The sequence below is a fragment of the Mirounga angustirostris genome, unplaced genomic scaffold, assembly GCF_029215605.1.
Source record: "Mirounga angustirostris isolate CCGP_5_RB_7025 unplaced genomic scaffold, mMirAng1.0.hap1 SCAF_5, whole genome shotgun sequence".
NCBI classification, from domain to species: domain Eukaryota; kingdom Metazoa; phylum Chordata; class Mammalia; order Carnivora; family Phocidae; genus Mirounga; species Mirounga angustirostris.
The window spans coordinates 143,008,466-143,026,471 of NW_026991713.1; the positions used below are offsets into that span (position 1 = coordinate 143,008,466).

General features: G+C 57.4%; 1 protein-coding gene across 9 annotated transcripts in view; it reads right to left on the reverse strand.

Annotated features, from left to right (window-relative positions):
• Positions 1 to 18,006, reverse strand: part of CORO7 (coronin 7) — a 67,181-nt gene that overhangs the window by 1,650 nt on the left and 47,525 nt on the right. For 5 of the 9 annotated variants that reach the window (XM_064592471.1, XM_064592468.1, XM_064592469.1 and 2 more), the window contains 19 exons: positions 15,172 to 15,226; positions 14,694 to 14,751; positions 14,469 to 14,614; positions 14,296 to 14,388; positions 14,014 to 14,160; positions 13,363 to 13,489; positions 12,894 to 13,069; positions 12,259 to 12,367; positions 12,066 to 12,152; positions 11,842 to 11,984; positions 11,660 to 11,764; positions 11,495 to 11,580; positions 10,537 to 10,678; positions 10,366 to 10,455; positions 9,730 to 9,846; positions 9,326 to 9,461; positions 8,843 to 8,934; positions 8,219 to 8,305; positions 580 to 664 (listed from right to left, as the gene is read on the reverse strand). In XM_064592471.1, coding sequence (XP_064448541.1) covers positions 580 to 664; positions 8,219 to 8,305; positions 8,843 to 8,934; positions 9,326 to 9,461; positions 9,730 to 9,846; positions 10,366 to 10,455; positions 10,537 to 10,678; positions 11,495 to 11,580; positions 11,660 to 11,764; positions 11,842 to 11,984; positions 12,066 to 12,152; positions 12,259 to 12,367; positions 12,894 to 13,069; positions 13,363 to 13,489; positions 14,014 to 14,160; positions 14,296 to 14,388; positions 14,469 to 14,614; positions 14,694 to 14,751; positions 15,172 to 15,226 — 2,081 coding nt within the window. Of the gene's footprint in view, positions 1 to 579; positions 665 to 5,597; positions 8,139 to 8,218; positions 8,306 to 8,842; positions 8,935 to 9,325; positions 9,462 to 9,729; positions 9,847 to 10,365; positions 10,456 to 10,536; positions 10,679 to 11,494; positions 11,581 to 11,659; positions 11,765 to 11,841; positions 11,985 to 12,065; positions 12,153 to 12,258; positions 12,368 to 12,893; positions 13,070 to 13,362; positions 13,490 to 14,013; positions 14,161 to 14,295; positions 14,389 to 14,468; positions 14,615 to 14,693; positions 14,752 to 15,171; positions 15,227 to 18,006 lie in introns of those variants that run through there. The other 4 variants (XR_010411821.1, XR_010411820.1, XM_064592473.1 and 1 more) reach the window with 4 other exon arrangements.

Below are 18,006 nucleotides of genomic sequence, written 5' to 3' on the forward strand. Positions count from 1 at the left end.
GCCATTAAGCTTTTTCTTTTTTTAAAGATTTTATTCATTTATTTAATTGACACAGAGAGAGAGACAGCGAGAGAGGGAACACAAGCAGGGTGAGGGGCAGAGGGAGAAGCAGGCTTCCTGCAGAGCAGGGAGCCCAATGCGGGGCTCGATCCCAGGACCCTGAGATCATGACCTGAGCCGAAGGCAGACGCTTAACCGACTGAGCCACCCAGGCGCCCCATTAAGCTTTTTCTTAAAGGGTCAAAGAGTAAATATTTTAGGCTTTGCAGAACAATTAAAGTCTGTGTTGTAATTACTTGACTCTGCCTTGTAAGCAACCAGAGGGTATGGCTGTGTTCCACTAAAACTTTATTTACAAAAACAGGTGGCCAGGTGAACCAGCTTGCCAACTCCTGCCTCCATGTTCATGTCAACCGGCTTCCCTTTCATGAGAATGTCCCGAAGTCCAATGATGTCCCCCACCCCCGGGAAATGCCCCAGGCTGCCAGAGGGTCCCTGCATTCACTATGGGCCCAAGGTGAACGGCCATAGATAGGAAAGGAATCCCCAGCCCAGGGGGAGCCAGGGGCTCAGGCTTACCTGCAAACTCCTGCCGCAGGGCCCGGGCAAAGGCCCTGCCCACCACCTGCACCCCCATCACAATGATCTGGGCCAGGTATTTGGCCTGTGGACAAAGCAGGTACCTGGTTAGCAGGCTGCATTCTCCACAGATGGGACCCTGGAAAAGGCTGCCAAGTGGCCAGGTCTCTGAGGTAATGAAGCACAAGCAGCAGGCACAGGCAGCTCCTTCCAAAGTGCCCTGATAAAGAGCCTCTGCTCCAGGTGGCTTCAGAAGCAATACTATGGCCTAGATCCAGGACTAGGGGCTGGTCCCAGACCATTAACTCACCCTGCCATCCCAGGCCTTCTGTGCTTCTGAGACTGGCAGCTCCCACCTTTGTTCAACCAGCAGGGAAACTCAGGGAGCCTGGAGCCACCTCAATTCTCCCAAGATTATTCACCACCATTCCAATCAACACAACAGAAGTGAACAAGACTCTCCACCTTCAGGCAGCAAAAAGCCCAGTAGGGCGTCATTCAGACAAAGATACCAAGGGCCAACTGCTGAGGGAGAGCAGGATTGGCCACCAGTTCCTCCACTGGTTCAAACACATGCAGAGTCAGCTAAGCTCTGCTCAGCACCCAGCCTACAAGGATACACAGAAGCCAGCCATGCCCTCAGAGCTCCTCACACTGACCTGGCCCGGCAGGGAAAGGGTCTACAGTGGCGCAGCACGGTTTTCTATCCCGAGACGACGTAGTTCAATGCACCACGGAGTGACAGAGTCTCATGAAGCATGCCCAGGAGTGAAGAAAGGCAATGGAGGGAAGCCTCAGTATGAGATGGAAACTCTGGGAAAAGATATTTCTACTGGGCTGGATTTTGAGGGCAGGCAGAATCACAATGGGAGTACTGGGGATTTCTAGGCACAGGGACCACGGCGAGTCCAAGAGGAGAAAGTGTAAAGGTTGTCCTGGGAGCAGCCAAAAGCACAGGGGACTTGTAAAGTCATTAGAGATAAGACTGAGAAGGTGGCTGAGATAGGAAACTGTACAGACCCGACTGGGAACAGAGATTACATACTGACAGCACATATGGAAATGGCCTGGTGCGTGCAATGGTACAAATGAGGGTGTGCAGAGGACCTGGAGAGCACTCACTGCAGGTCGACACTGCTCACAGGCACAACCCAGTGGTTTCCCTTTCTCTTCTTTGCTCTTGTTTGTTGTTAGATGTTCCATCAGTCAATAAGTATCAACTGAGCCTGGGTGCCAGTCACTGTGCCAATCACATTCTAGTTACTGTGCCATTTAACCCAAAAACTCAAGACACCAAGGCACAGGGAGGTTTAATGATCAGCCTGAGGACAGGGCTAGTACTCAAGGGGAAGGTGGGCAGGAAACCCCAAATCGGTGCTATTAGCCATGGCATCTCCAGGCTGCCCACCCCACACAGGATCCTGCAGGGAGGGCAACTGAGCAACCTGACAAGGATCAAGGACCCAACCCAGAGGCCAAAGAAGGGCTCGTCAGATTCCAGCGGAATCCGGACTCCAGAACTGGCCTGGTTTGGCTTCCAATGAACCTGCCCTTATGGGCAGGGTGGGATGTTTGTTCTAGGACATTAGCAGTAATTAATAAATGGAAGTGGGTTTGGATTTCACAAGTAAGTAGAAATTTCATTAAGTCCTGGATTTCACACCAGAAAGCAAAGCTCAGTGAAGACTGGCCCCAGTGATCAAAGGGATGGGGCGGGGCTGCAGCCAGCTGTGCTGTGGGTGTCAAGACAAATAATGGATGTACTGCAGGTCAGGAAGTTGCCCAACTTCCCCCTCCGTGCCCAAAGCCCCTCCCAAGTGGGACAGGAGGTTTCCAAATGGGGTGCTGGTCTTGTGTGAGGTACGGAGAGGCTTACAGGCCAGTAGGTGATTTCAGAGGGTTCCGCGGGCCTGCACACCCTTCGGGCCTCAGACCATCTGTGCATCTGCTGCCACACACCCGAGGGCGGCCCCACTGCTCTGCCCTTCCTGCCCATGGACTTCTCACCAGCGCTGGCTGCTGCTCAGTAATGAACATTAAGAATGGAGAGTGTAACTGCGCAGCGCCCCCAGCCACTGCTGCAGGCTTCAAACCACCGTGGCCTGGTGGCCCGTCATTCCCACCGCCAGAGCTCCATGGCTGCCCCACAGGCTGGAGTAGCCTGCGGTTTCAAAGGCCACCCCGGATGGCCAAGGGAGCTGCCTGGCTGGTCCACAAAGGTTCCTGTCGGAGGCCTCTCCAGGGAAGGAAGTATGGCGTGTGGTCATACAGGCGAGCTTTGGGATCACCTGTGTGCGAATCCCAGCTGCGCGCCTGGCTCAAGCTCTCAGGTTCCCTCAGCCTGTTCCCTCACCTGTGAAATGTGGCCAACAATAGGACTGTCAGGGATTCGATGAGATAATGCTTGCAAAATGCTCGACACAAAACCTGATGATACAGTCGGTGCTCAATAAATGTTGCTTTTCATTTATTACACGTCTTTGTTTCACAAAGCTTGACAACGGTCAGACACTATGGAGTAACAGAGCTTTTCCCAAAAAGGCAACTCATCTGACATATCCGCTGATTCCTCAGGGGAGAAGCCTGCAAAAAGCCAGGTGACATGCCAAGGGCAGTGAGAAGCAGTGTGGAAGAGGAGGGAGAGGACTGCTTTGGAGCTATAATCTGGACTCCTGGCTTGTCTTCTTGTTAGCTGTGTGGCCCTGAGCAAATAATTCAACCTCTCTGAACCTCACTTTTCTTATCTGCAAAACAGGGAAAACAGTATCTTCCTCTTGGGGGGCTGCAAAGTCCTCAGGAGGCAATCCACATAAAACCAACCGGGCAGTCAGCAGCAGGTTCAAAGTGGCCCAACAGTTGCCTTTGCTTCTGGACCAGATCCTGCTTGTCTAGAGATCATCCACCTATTCAGTACCCAGTGCCACGTGTGGATCAGCTATGCTCAGAGTTCTGCCAGTGACAAGAAGTGATGAAGACAGCCACTGGCTGAGGCATCTCCTAGAAAGTCCCAAAACATTCCATAGTCCACTGACTGACACTTGGGCCTGAAGACCCTAGACAAGAACAACGGCATCCAACTCAGGCCAAGCTGCCAGTCAAGGAGCAGAGGTCAGAGCCACAGACCGCCAAGCCTGGGACCCATTGTGGATGACACACAGGCTTTCTTATCTGAGGACCAAAGCTCTGCAGCTGGGGCAGAAGAGCACAGGCAAGCATTAGGGGACACTCAGGAACGTGGCTTATCTCATGTTAAGCGCATCAAGAAAGGAACCTGCTTTCAGACAGACCCATGTGTAATGTTCCCTTCAAAGCCCAGTTCCAGGCTCTTGGGTCGGTGGGCAGAGACTGCCACTGAGACTAACCCCCTTCTCAAGGAGGCGCTGAGATAGGAGGGGGGCTTTGTTCACCCAGAGCCCCTGCAAACAGCCGCTGGCATCACAACGAGGCAGGAGGGCAGTCAGGATCATGGTATGCCTGGGGGCCCCGCCTATGGCTGGCATGGGAGCCCGACTGGTATTTGAATGAATGTGACAACCAGGTCACCATCTGCAAAAACTCTATGCTCCCAGACAGGGTTTCCAAATTCCTGTTGCTACCGCTCCCTCTGCTGGAGGGCTTCGGCCATCCCCCAACACACACAACTCTCCACTGCCTGCAAAATCAGTCCACTTCTCGGCCTGACATTCTCAGCTCTGTCTGGCTACAAACGACTTCTCTGGTTTTCTCTCCCCTCACCTCTCTCCGCCCTGCAGCCCTATCATCTACTTCTAAATCAGCTAACTCTCTTACTTGTTTTACCCCAATGTCTCCCAATTCACACACCATACAGGTCACTCTTCTCAAGTATTCAGTGATTTTAGCGTATTCACAAACTCTGTAAATACACTAAAAAGTACAGAATATTACTAGTTCCAGAACGTTTTCATCACCCCCCCAAAACGATACCCATTAACCTTGAATGTCCTCCCTACTACTCTGATGCTCTGTCAAAACCCAACATCCTTCAAAACGGTACCGCTCCCCACCCCAGTGAAACTTTTCTAGAACACTATCTTTTCCTATTAATATGCTGTCCTATTTTACAGACTTGCCCGATTCTTCCTTTAGGATACAAACTCCTCCAGAGCAGCATTTTACTTGGCTCTTGAGGGTGGCTCAGAGTTACACACAGGAATGCATGAGAGGGACCCGGTTCAAGGGTTCATTGTAGGTCCTCAAAAAAACGGCAGCGACCGGACTCAACTTGTCTCTGAAACCACTGAAGTGACCCTGAAGGAATCAAACTCCCCGAAATTCAGGGTCCTTCTCAGTGAAATGGGGACAAGGACAGTACGAATTTCTTAAGCATTAAGTGAAAAAATCCACTAAGCCCTCAGCTCAGGGCCTGGCACTTGCAAGCTGTTACGTTATCCTTATCATTGGTTAAGAAGTGGCTCCCCAAACCGACTGCCTCAATCACTTGGGGGAACTTCTAGAATCTCCGGGGATAGAGCTCAGGACACTGCATTTTTTAAAGGGTCCCCAAGTGACTTGTTGCAGCCAGTGTGGCCCAGGTCTGTGGACCGGCTCCAGGTGCCAATGGTACCGCAGAAACGCTCAGCTTTCGGTGTCGCGGGGCCTGGTCAAGCCCCAGGTGTGCTACTTCCTTGGCAAAGTCTCGCAGCCCGTTTCGTCAGCTTTCAAAACGGAGAATAACAGGCGACACCATCAACTAGCTGCGGGCCCGCGCAGGGGCTCCCGGGCCGGCCCTCGCCTCCCGCGGGGGCTGTGCGCACATGGCGACCGCCTCTGCCGCGTATTTTCCGGCCGGCTACGCCCGCCCTGCCTTCCGGTCAAGCGGTTCTCCGTGGCCCCGGGGCCGACAGCGCCCGCCGCAGTCCTCCCGGCGCGACGCCCCGGGACCCCGCTTCCCGCCGGGCACGCAGGCGGTGCGCGGCGCCCGCAGCCCGGCCGGAGCTCGCCGCCCCGGCCCCGAAACGGCCTCCCTTCCTCCCAGCAGCGCCCTACCCGGGGCTCACCATGGTGGCCGCTCCGCCCCGGGGTCGCGGGCTCCGGCTTCCTGGCCCCGCCGCTCCAACTAAAGGGCGGCCGGCGGGTCAGAGGTCAAGGGAGAGAGCGCGTGCGTGACGCCGCGCTAGGCATGCGCACTGTTCCCTCCAGGGGGCGGGGTGTCGTGATGTAATCAGTGGGCGGGGTCAGAGGCGGAGTCGGCCTCTGGTCGACAGGACCCAAGGTGTCCCTCACGTTTGTCCTGCTGCGCTAGATGCAACAGAATAAATGCATCTGTCAAATGCGGGGCAATTTCTTCCCTTCATTTTGCCAAAATATTTGGTACTAAAAGATATGTAATAAACCTACAACACCCCACGAACATGAGTAGGATGCCAAAGTCTCAAAAATATGTAAGAAAACAGGAAACCTCAAAACGGGTTTCCTTCTAGGTTCCTTCTGCCTGGGAAGATCTCACACTCTCCTCCAAGTTCTTGCTCAAGTATCACCTTCTCAATGAGGCCCACCCTGCTCTCCTACCAATGCTGCAACTTGCCCTGTATTCTTTTGTTTTAGTAACAGCTTTGAGATAAAGTTCACTATCTTAAAGTGCACAATTCAGTGTTTAGTGTATTTACAGAGTTGTGCAACCATCACCACTAGAACACCAGAACATTTTCATCAACCCCCCAAAAACCTCCCTACCCATTAACAATCACTGCCCCTCCCCCAGCTCCTGGTGACCACTAAGCTTTTGTCTGTTCCTTTTTTTTTTTTAGATTTTATTTATTTATTTGACAGAGAGCCAGAGAGCACAAGTGAGGGGAAGGAACGGCAGAGGGAGAGGGAGAAGCACGCTCCCCAATGAGCAAAAAGCCTGATGCAGGACTTGATCCCAGGACCCTGGGATCATGACCTGAGTCGAAGGCAGCCGCTTAACCGACGGAGCCATCCAGGCGCCCCTGGATTAGTCTGTTCCGAACAGCTCATGAAAGTGGAATTGTACTGTATGTGGCTTTTTTGTATGTCTGGCTCTCAGTCCCTTCTATTTCTTCCCCCCAGAGTTCTTATCACCTTCTGCCATATTATTTTAATTCATTTATTTTATGTTCATTGTTTATAACCTGTTCCTTTCCACTAGAATGTGGATTCCTGGTGGACAGGACTTTGCTTTTTTCTCCACTCTTGGACAGGTGGCTGGCACAGGGAAGATACTCGACATGTGATTGCTGAGTGAATGTTAAGTCAGGCTGCCTTGGACTATGTTTTGGACCACTGCCCTTTCCTCCAACACTCCAAATTCTTTCTTCCCTCAGTGCAGTGGCCGCCCTTCCTTTTGTCTGAAATGTTCTTCTTGCGGCTCTGTGGCCTTCAGGTCTCAGCTCTCATCTTAAAGGTCGCCCCTCAGACTAAACACCCTGCTCTCCCTGCATCTCAGCTGCTCCCTTTTCACATAATTTGTCATCTTTTTTTAATTAAGTAATCTCATCGCTTCTCGGCCTTTTGGCTAAGATCAAGTGTAATTAAGTAATCTCTATGCCCAACATGGGGCATGCTGAACTTACTACCCTGAGATCAAGAGTTGCATGCGCTACCAGCTGAACAAGACAGGTGCCCCTATTTTGTCTTCTTTACAGCTTTCTTCACGGTTTGCTTACTTGCACACGGTCTGGCTCCCCGGCACAGGAAGACTATAACAAGTGCCTCAAGAGGCCTTGTCTCTCCTGTTCATTACTGTGTCTACCATCCAGAGCACTGTCTCTGTGCTGGATGAATGAATGAACTCATAGCAGCTGAAGAGGACTCAGGAGTGAAGTGAGACCTGGGACAAGGGGGAACCAGAGCCAAAATGCCCTCACCCATCCTCCTGTCCCCTTCCCCTTCCAGTCAGCCAAAAGACCATAGCAGCACAAGAGGTGGCCAGCTTAGAAAAGTTTAATTGCTGAAAACATCAGGGTATATGCAGGCCAGTCCCTGAGGGGTTCACACCCCCCTTGATTGGGCCATCAGCTCTGTACCGCCCCCTTCTACTGGTTTCAGACCTGAGGAGGAGGGCAGCTGGTCCCTGGCCCCTGAGGCTGACGCTGCTCCAGATGGCCTGGCAGGGGGCCAGCCCCCAAGGCTCTTGACTGGAAGTGGGCCAGCAGGCAAGATGGGATGGCGTGTAACAACTGAAGGTGCTGGGCGAAGCCAGCCCAGGCTGGGACTAGCCCAGGGGCGTGCTACTGACCCCACTCCCACCCCACCCCACCCCACCGCCACGCCCCTGGTTCCACATGCTAGCAGGCAGCGGAGAAGCAGCCAGTCCCACAGAAAGCAGAGGTGCAGACAATCCACAGGAGTTGCAGCGGGGCCCAGAGGCCACAGAAGTGCCCAAGGCCCAGAGGAAGCCAGGGCTTTTGGGATAAGGTGTGCCAGGACCAGGAGGCATCTTCCAGTTTGAGGGTGAGAAGTGAGGTGTGCAGGGGGCACCACACCAGGTGGTTCTAGGAGGTGGCAGCGGCCGGTGAGGCTAGAGGTAGTGGTGGGCAGGCTAGTCCTGGGGAGATAAACCGAGGGGGATGAGAGGTCTGGGGAAGCAGGGTGACGTGGGCTACAGGGTGAGGGAGGGAGGGAGGGAGGGGATGCCAGGGCCCTCTTATCTACTCACCCACTCGTCCTCGTCCACACCTTCAAAGGAGTCCTGGGGGAGCGGGTCCTCCCGGTTCCCCAGCTTGGCCACCATGGCATTTAGCAGCTAGGAGAGTGGACAGGAGAAGAGGTGGGAAGGCAATAGGATAGGACTTCTAAGCCCAGGACCACAGGACCTCACAGTTTGAACCCCGTCATGCTTGTGAAGAGCCATGTTCATCAGAGCCCTGACAAAGTGGATGGTTTTCACAGGAAGAGCCACTCAGCAGAGATCAGGGCTCCCGAGGCAGACGGACACGCAGCACTGGAGTCACAGGGCAGCTGTCTCCGCACATTGCCTCAGACGCTCAAATGTGCGCCAGGGTCAAAACGCACTTGGGTCCCAAACCCTTGGCTCTGTTTGCATTGGGCCAGGCGGGAGGGAGGCCTCTTTCTGCCCTTCCCTGGCTTCCTGAGTCCTGTGCCCCATTGGTCAGCTTCAGGGCTCTGGAAGGTCTCCCCAACAAGCTGCCCAACCGAGAGAGGGGAGGGGAGACCCTGGCTCCTACCCCAGCCTGGCTTGGACTAGAGAACTGGAGGGCAATCACCATGTGCCGCCAGGACCCTGTGCATGCCACAGTGACCAACCGCCTCCCGGGCCTACCTCCTCCTTCTTTTGCTGGTCTGACTTCTCTTCCAGGTAGAGTGCTGAGGGTGGGACCCGTCGGGCAGGGGCTTCACGGGGGGCCTGGCTTACTGGGGTGGGGGAGCGACAGCATCGGACATCAGCGAATCCCCCCAGTGTGGACTCCTTGCCCAACCCTTTGGCACCATTCCCGAGGGAATCTTGTGGCAGAGACCCCAGAGGGGGTGACAACAGCTACTCCACCCTCTGTTCACAAGGCCTGTCATGGGCACCCAGCAGTGTGCGCGCACACATGCGTGCATGTCAGGGGTGGGAAATGTGGTGGAAACACAGACCCTGGGCCCTGCCCTCAAAAGGCTCAGAATCTGAGCCTGGAAATGCAAATCCTCGGGAGTGCCGGAGGTTTCTGTGTGCCAGCAGGAACGGGGGATCTTGCCCCTTTCTCCAATCCCTACCCACTCCCGGGCTTCCTACTCACCACCCCCCAGTTCCTCATCCTACCTGGGGTCATGCCGGCAGGCTGCAGGCTGATAAGCCGGGGCTGCCCATTAGCACCTCCCAGCCAGGCGCTGGCACTGAGCACCGGCTCCCAGCTCAAGGCTGTGTCTGGGAAAACATCATCCTGGAAGAACTCTTTCTGTAGGGAAGGAGAAAGGAGCTACCCTGAGGCACCTACCAGAGGCCCAGGGCACACCAGCATCCCTTGGGAAGGGGGTAAGGTAAGACCCAGGACCCAGGGCTGGGGTTTCTGCCAGTTTCAGAATCTCAGCAGAGTAAGGGGTACAGGTGCCCCAAAGAGCACTGAAATGGGACCGTTTGGTGACAGGGTCAGCCAGGCCCCAAAGCCCCTGATGGGGGCTGGGAAGGGAGACTAGGTGTTTGGGGTGCTGGGCCCCCAACCTCACCCTGACTCGGGGTAGCCGGAAGGCGACAGGCTCCAGGGAGGTCTGGCGAAGCCGTAGGCATCGGGCAAACTCTACTTCCCGCACGTCACACTCTGTCTTGGGCAAGAGGATGAAGCCCTGGGGAGAACAGGGGATTCTGAGCTGACACCTGGGCCCTCACGGAGCGCCAGAACTACGGCGTGTCCCTGAACCGTGGAGCTCTCTGGAGGAAAGATGCCCTGATCGGTAGCCCTGATTATAGCCTCTTTCTATGGAGATTTCATGCTACCAACATAACTTGTTCAATGCAGAGCTGGGGAGATGCGTGTGGCAGCACCATAGAACATTTCCACTGATGGATCCCATGGATATAAGAGGTAAGCTCGACAGCACAAATAACAGTATTATCAGCTAAAATAATTAAGAAGTGATACCCTGGATGTTTACTGCCCTGGCTCTTAATATAATTTATTTGTAGGCTCATATAACTTAAGACTTTACGGTTTAATTTTTAATAATGGAGTTTAACATGGGCACACCCTGGCCCAGTGACCTGCTGACTCCACAGGCCCCTGCACTTCCCCATCTGGCCAGGAGAGGGCGTGGGAGCCCTGTTCCCACACATCAAGGAGGACCAGGGAGCAACCCCGGGCTCACCTTGTGGGGATCCGGGGACGTGAAGCTATTGCACTCTAGGAAGAAAGGAGCCTCAGGGAGCAGCTCGTACAGGAACACGCGGGTGTCACCCTGAGACGGGAGTGGTGAGAGTGAGGCGGCCAGCTAAAGCTGCCTTCCTCCCCACCTCCCCACATGCACACCCCAGCCCACCTTGCCCGTGAGTAGCACCAGGCTGGTGTCTGGGTCATAGCTGGGAAGCAGGGTCGAGGGAGCCACGTCCAGCCCCAGCACTGCCAAAGGACCACCGGCCAGGGCCTCGGTGGGGTATAGGAGTAGCTGACGCTCACTTCGGCTGCAAGGGAGATCCAGGGAGAAGCAGGTTCTTAGAGCTGCAGGGGCCTGGGTTAGGGCAAGGACTCCAGCAAGCATCCTGGCCTTGTCAGGCTGGGGGCCCTGAGGGCTTCGGAGCTGAAGAGTGCCTCTGTCCATTCTGATCCAGCTCTCAGAACTACCGGCCCTGTATCATGCAACATCCTCATCCCCGACTACTACTCAGTCTGCTGCCCCTGACCCTCCTCAGCACAGTCCTAACACCAGCACTGGTCTCGTGGCCAGGACTGTGACCTGTAGTCTGGACTTATCTCCCCACACTCTGCTTCTCATCCTCTGCTCCAGCCAGGCTGGTCAGCTTCCGGGCCTTTCCATCCAGACTTGAATGCCCTCTCCTCTGCGTTTCTAGTTACTAGTTCCTTTGTGACTCAGTTCAGATGACATCTCCCTTAGGAGGCCCTTCCTGATCCTTCCTCCAAAGTGCCAAATACCCAACCCTTGGACCTCTCCAGTAGGCTTGGTTGTTTCATGCTCTTTACCTGGTCCCCAGCAGGCATGGGCTCCAGGCAGCAGGGCGTGGCTCTCATCCCTCTGGTTCCCAGTTGACTCATTCTTCCTCCTCACCTCCCTCCCTCCCATCCATCTACCAACCTACCCACCAACCCACCACCCATGCACCCACCCACCCATGCATGCATGCATGCATCCAGCCATCCATCCAATTAGTGAGTAGCCGGGACAGCTTCTGATGCCTAACAGGTGTATGTGTGTCTGGGGAAGGAGGACACAACTAGCTGCTTAAGTATGGAGATGGGGATGGTGGTCACCGAGTCCTTACCTGTCAAAACCAGACACCAGCAGACAGTGACCATCACAGACCCAGACAACACGGGCTCCACGGGCCCCCTCAGGCCCTGGGCCTTCCTGTTGGGATACAGCACGTGAGGCCCAACAGCCATCCCTCAGGTGGGTCTGGAGGCCGCCCCCAGTGCATCCTGCTCACCTGCAGGGGCTCAGGGCCATCCCGGGGCTCATAGACCCGCAAGTACCCATCCCTGCAGACAGTGGCCAGATGCCGTCCATCAGGACTCCAAGCCAGGCTGAAGATCTGGAGGCGGGTGCAGATAGATATGAGAGGCAGCCTCCGGGCCTGCGGCTGGGTCCCTGCCCCCACACATGTACTACCTGGTCCCGGTGGCCCTGCAGCCTCAGCCGCTCGGCTCTGGCCTGAAGGTCCCAGATCCGAATGGTAAGGTCATAGGAAGAGGAGGCCAGCACGTCGGCTGCCAGTGGGTGGAAGCGCAGAGAGTAGATCTTCTCTGTGTGGCCTTGGGGTGAGGCATGGGGTAGTGTTGAGCCCCTCAGGAGTCACCGCCCGTCTCCCAGCTCCCACCCTGGGCCCAACTGACCTGTGAGCACAGCCTCAGGTGTTGTGAGCACCTCCTGCAGGCCCTCTGGGGGCACCCGCCACAGTCGGATCCTGGCATCCTCCCCACCTGCAGAGTGCAGGCTCATCACTACTGTGCCCGAGACCTCCGGGCTCCCCCTACCTGTATTAAGACCCCTGGGCCCTCCCGTGAACCTAGCGCCCAGCCTCCTTACCAACAGCAAGGCGGTAGGGGTCAAAGGGGTCCCAAGCCAGATCCGTCACAGCTGCCCCATTCTGCAGCGTGGGCAGTGCTGTGTCGGGCAGGCGGCCAGGCTTCTGTAGCTGTGGGAGGCATCATCCGGCAGAGGCCCATCAGTAACAGGCAGGACAGCTCAGTCCCCAGGGTCTGCATGGCAAGCAGCGTGCCTGGGCTCCCACCCTCTGCAGCTGATGCCCCACTGCTGGGAGGCCCAAGCTCTCTGTCTGCCTCAGCCATCTTGTGCTCTAAGCCCCAAGTGCCAACTGTGAAGTCCCAGAAAGTGGGGGGGGGGGGGGGAGGCAGCATGGAGTGGTGGAAAGAGCTCAGGCTTGAGGCCCAGGCAGCCTGGGTTCAAACCCCAGCTCTACCACTTACACGGCTGTGTGACCCGACAGGTCACTAAACCTCTCTGTGCCTCACTGCTCTCTTCCATCTGTAAAACGGGGATAAGAGTGGTGTCCCTGTGGGACAGTGGAGGAGATTAAAGGGGATGCCAGGTGGGTGCCTGGAACATGGTCTGTGCTCAGAGAGTGTGAGCTGGTGTGGGTACCCAATGCCCTTAGCTTCCTGCAGGGCCCTGGGGGCACTGTGGTGGGTAGGGTCCCTCACCTCAAGCACAGCCACCTGCCCACCATTGCTGAGCAAGGGCACGGCCACGCGTAGCTGGTTGGCACAGAATCCGTCACTCTCGCCAGGCGTGGTGAGGTTGAGTCCCTTGAGGTTGGTGATGTGGTTGTCTCGGTGCAGGACGGCGCCCTGAGCATGGCGGAACTTGGAACTGGGGCCTGGCGGGCAGCAGGGACAGAGCCACATGCGGATGCCCTGCCTGCCCGCCCGCCCTAAGTCCAGGCTGCCTGCTCCCCTCACTGCAGGGTGCACGGCCCGTGCCCCGGCCTCTGCCAATACAACTCACCCAGAACTACGCCCACAACTACGCCTGGGAAGGGGACTTGCAAGGCCAGGGCTCCAGGGAACATCCAGGCTGCCCTCTTACTTGAGACTCACCTCATCCCACAAGGACAGGTGACCCCACTGGGAGGGGCAGTGGACAGAGACAGGGTTAGTGTGACGCACTTACCCAGCAGGCTCTGTAGGGACCTCTGGCTGGGGCTGGTGCTGATGCCACTGGTGCTAGAGAGGGAGGGCCCCAGGCTGGAGGGCGTGGAGGGCGAGGTCAGCGAGCTGAGAGGGGAGGAGAAGCCCTCCTGGGGGAGAAGCACCCTGGGTCAGACAGCAGGCCCCTGGGCGTGTTGGCCAAAGAGAGAGGGGGCACTGGGGTCATCACTCTGGGCCCCTCCTCCCGGGCTGTGGGACACCGTGGGGGCAGGAAGCCCCGCTGTGGGGCGTTGGGTGAAAACACGAACACCGAAGCGGACAAGGGCTGGAGGTAGCACAGGGCGAGCTCAGCTTCAGACTGTGGGGACAGAGGGTGGCAGCTACCAGCTCCTAGCTTTGTAGGAGGACAGGCCCAGTTCGGTTAAGATCTGCCAGGATTTTAAGAGAAGCCAGAAGTCTGGATTTTTCTGTGAAAGTCTTGCTTTTCGTGTGTTTGCTCAATTTAGAGAACAGTGCGAAGTTATTTATGCTTCACGTGTTTCTCTCTGTTGCGCCTGACAGCTAAAAAAGGCTCAAAGACCAACAGGCGGGCAAACGCACTTGCCCGATTTGACTCAGGGCACCCACTGCGGCAGCATGATGGGGAGGACGGGTGGTCGGCCCAGGCACTTACGCTGGGGTCCGCATCACCCACAGGCGTCTCTGCAGGCGGGGCTGCTGCTGGCGGGGCTGCATCGGGGGAGGGCTCCGCGGGGGGCACCAGGCAGGAAGTGAAGCTGGGGTAGGGCCGGTGAGCTGGGTGGAGGCTAACCTTCTGCACCTGTGGGAAGACGCTGGTGTTTGAGGCAGGGCGGATAGGTGTTTGAGGCTGCGTTAGCATACAGCTGGACTGCAGGGCGGTGCGGGGGGGGGGGGGGGGGGGCGCTGGGAGTGGCCAGCCAGGCCGTGGCCCTACCTGCTGGTTGCTCCCAGCCCACCAGGCATGGGGGTCGGAGACAGGCACGCAGCCTGCCGTGTCTGGGAACAGGTCCTCATGGAACTCCACAGCCTGGTGGCAGACAGGTACGTGGCCAGGGAGGTCCAGGACCCCCAAGGCCCTCCTAGCCCCTCACCCAGGGCCCCCCTCACCTTGCGAGGCACATGGTAGCTGACAGGCACGATGGCCGCATCGCTCAACTGCAGGACGCGGAGCACCTCGCAGCCCATGACGGCCAGCGCCCGCCGGGGCACGAGAGCCACCCCGCGCAGCACGCTCTCCAGGAGGCACTGGGTCACTGTGGGGGGGACACCACATGAAGACGGTCAGGGAGGGTGGGAGAGAGGAGGGGGAGGACGGAGGAGAACAGGGCTTACCTTGGCTCAGTGTGAGCTGCTGGGGGGCCACCTCGTAGCAGTACAACTGACTCTCCCCCTGAAACAAGCCCAGCCTGAGCGCCACTCACGGTCACTCCCCCCGCACCCACCCCAGCTCTGCCCCCTGTACTCTGGGCTGTATCCGCGGTGGGCTTCACTGTGCACGATGTAAGAACAGGGCATGATCAGGATTTACAGAGTGCCTGCCATGGGCTAACCCTGCTTGATTGTTGGCCTTGTCCACAAAGCTGACATTCCTGGGAGTTACAGTCATGCCGACCCGAAGGCCACTCAGCCTGGCAGGGGTGCAGCCCGAGTCGCACTGCTTAGGCTTCTTTCTGGGGTGGACGGCACCCTGCTGTCCTCAGTCTCCCAGCTGGCTGGCTAGGTCAAAGGATGGGACAGAGCTGGCACGTGAGGGCACTACCCTGGGGGGACGGGGTGCTGACATGGACAGGCACTCCAGCGTCTTGCTCACCTTTCCTGCCAGGATCAGGAGCCCGGAGTCTGGGTCCAGCAGGGGCAGCAGAGACCTGAGGGAGAGAGAGGGCTAGCTGACGGGATGAGGCCAGCCTCTGTGCCTGAGGGCAGCTGGAGAGCTCTCAGCCTCGTGACTCCAGACGGGGGCTCAGGCCAAGCACCACGCTAGCCAGGAGGGATGCAGCCCCTCTACCTGCATCCAGCCTGTCCCCTGGGACCCTCCACCTTCTCTCTCCCTGTGCTACCAACACGCCGACAGCGAGCACATTCCCATGTCCCAGCCTTTCTTGCCCTGGGTCCTCCATCTGCCCACCTGCTTCACTTAGGATTCGTATGGACCCTGGGCATAGGGGAGCAGGCCCCTCTTTCTACACCTCAGTACCAAGCTCCATCCCAGGCTCACCAGCTCCAGAAAGACTCCACATATACTCTGTCCCTGGTCCCACCTTGGCCAGCCTAGGCATCAGGCCAGAGTTACCAGGGAAGATGAGTGGGCGTGCAGGAACCAGGGACTCCCTCCATCCCTGCCCAGTGCAGTTGGCCTGGGTGCTCCAGGTCTGCACTAAGGTTCGGGGACCCCCTCCTCGGTTACCCCAGGCTCCTGGTGACATCTTAGAGACTCAGAACCCCTCTCAGCATGACTTTAAAACTAAGGCAGGGGCTGGGACCAGGGCCTCCTTCACCACAGTGCTTCCCTGCCCTCCCCATTCTCCATCCCCCCCCTGCTCCCAAGGTGGGGCTTTGGGTGGGGGGCAGTGGCTGGGAACATAGAGGGCAGGCTGGAAGCCCCCAGCACCCCTGCTGCTCTATGCCAGGCTCCCCTGGGCCGATGGCCTGTCACTGTCCAGGAGAACTCTGACAGGTGCCTTCATCCGTTTGTTTCTTCTCCTGGTCTTGGTTTCACGTCCCTAGGAACCCAAGGGCCTGGACCCTCACCCCAATGCTGACACTCGCCCTCAAACAGAGTCCCTTCCTCACTGTGGTTCCAGTGGTTGCCCAGCTGCAGCAGCTGCATCTATCCCTCACCCAGGCAACAGAGGGCCCGGCCCTCCCCTTTGCCTGCCTGTCCATTCCCTCCTGGCTAGCTGCCCAAAGCCCGCTTGCTGCCCACCTCCACTCCCTACCCTACTGGGAGCCACAGAGTGGGCTGGGGAGCTGGGTGGGGCCCTGGGTGTCTCCACAGTTTCCTGGAGTACTCTGGGCCGGTCACCTGTGAGTAACAAGGGCTCTAATTACCTTGGGCTGGCAGGGTGAGCTGGGCTCAGAACTGCCTTCTTGACCTGATCTGACTAGTGCCTTCTGTGGGGGAGCAGACGGGCAGGGGGACAAGGTGGGCGTGGGACCTGGGGCACCCCCCACACTGATGCTGGCTCCACTGGGGCTAGAACCAGGTCCCTTCAGCGGCTCTAACAGGACTTTCATTCACTCACTCATTCACTCCCAACCATTCATTCCTCGGCCGAGCTGATCTATGCCCAGCCCTTGGCTCAGCCTGCAGTTGTGATTGGAGGTGAGTGCAACAGACCCCACCTCTGTCCTCAGGTTGCTCATGGCTTGCCTGAGAGGCAGACACACTCCACCGCCCCAAACATGGGAAGGAAAGATTCCCTGCGGATGCATGGCAGGGGGCAGGGGGACTTGACTCTGGCTGGCCGCAGGGGAGGAGTGTGTTCCCTATGCCCCAAGGGTTGAGGAGGAATCAGCCAGGTGGGGAGCGTACTCTCCAGACAGGAAGAACAGCCTGTGCAAAGGCTCTACGGTGTGGCGGGCAGGTACCTGGTCTGTCTGGGGAACAGGGTGAAGGATGATGTGGCTGGTGGCCTGGGCAGTGAAGGTGAGGGGCTGAGCCTGGGGATGGGGTGGGTAGAGGCCAGACAGAATGGGGCCTGGTACATAAGAAGGGGAATTCTGCCTCCCTCCATTGGACGAGCAACAAGAAGCTTATGACATGTCTTAAGTGAAGGGGGACAGGATAAGACATGTGCTGAGTGGAGATTGCTATGTGGAGATGGACAGGAGAGGGTGGAAATGAGAGGTGATGGGTTCAGGGCAGCGTCTGAGAGCGAGTGGAGTGACTCCTGAGGCCCCACTGTCACCTTGGCAAGAACTGGGGAACAGGTCGGGTGGCATTGATAGCTCATCCGTGCTCTAAACCAACCTCCTCAAGACGCTCCACCCAGCCTCCCTGTACTCTCACCGCATCAGCCCCACCTGACCAGCCCACTGACTCAGGCGCTGGGGGGCACGGGGGCAGGAAGTCACGGAGGGCAGGGCTGGCTCCTCCAACAGGTCAGGCCAGTCTTCCTTGCCTCGGGCAGAGCCATCCACGACACAGGCCAGGAAATGGGGTCAGGGTACCCAGCCCCCAGGGTTGACCAACAGCTGGCACGGGCCTGACCCCGGGCTTGGAAAGAGAGCGAAGCCAGGTGTGGGTCTGGAATGCAGAACACAATTCCAGCCTGGCAGAGGACCAGAGGTGGTAGGGGTGGCAAAGGCACCTCTCCCGCTGCCACGGTATGTGGCGGGGCGGGCATCTGGGCCTGCCACTGGAAGGGACTCTGACCCAGGTCCAGGGGTCTGCTCCAGACCCAAAGTCATAGAAGGTCTAGAGCCCAGGTTGTGCCCCTACCTCCAGGCCCACGTCCCAGAAGATGCAGGATGATGGGATGGTGGTACCAGGTCACGTGAGGGAGGAGTTAGCGCCTGATAATCCCATCAGCTTTCCCAATATTCCTGCATTTAGCATAGGAAGTACTGCTGGTCAGGAAGAGCAGCTTTAGGAGTTCTCTGGTTCTCCTTGCCAGCCCATCTCTCCCCTTCAGACTCACCAACC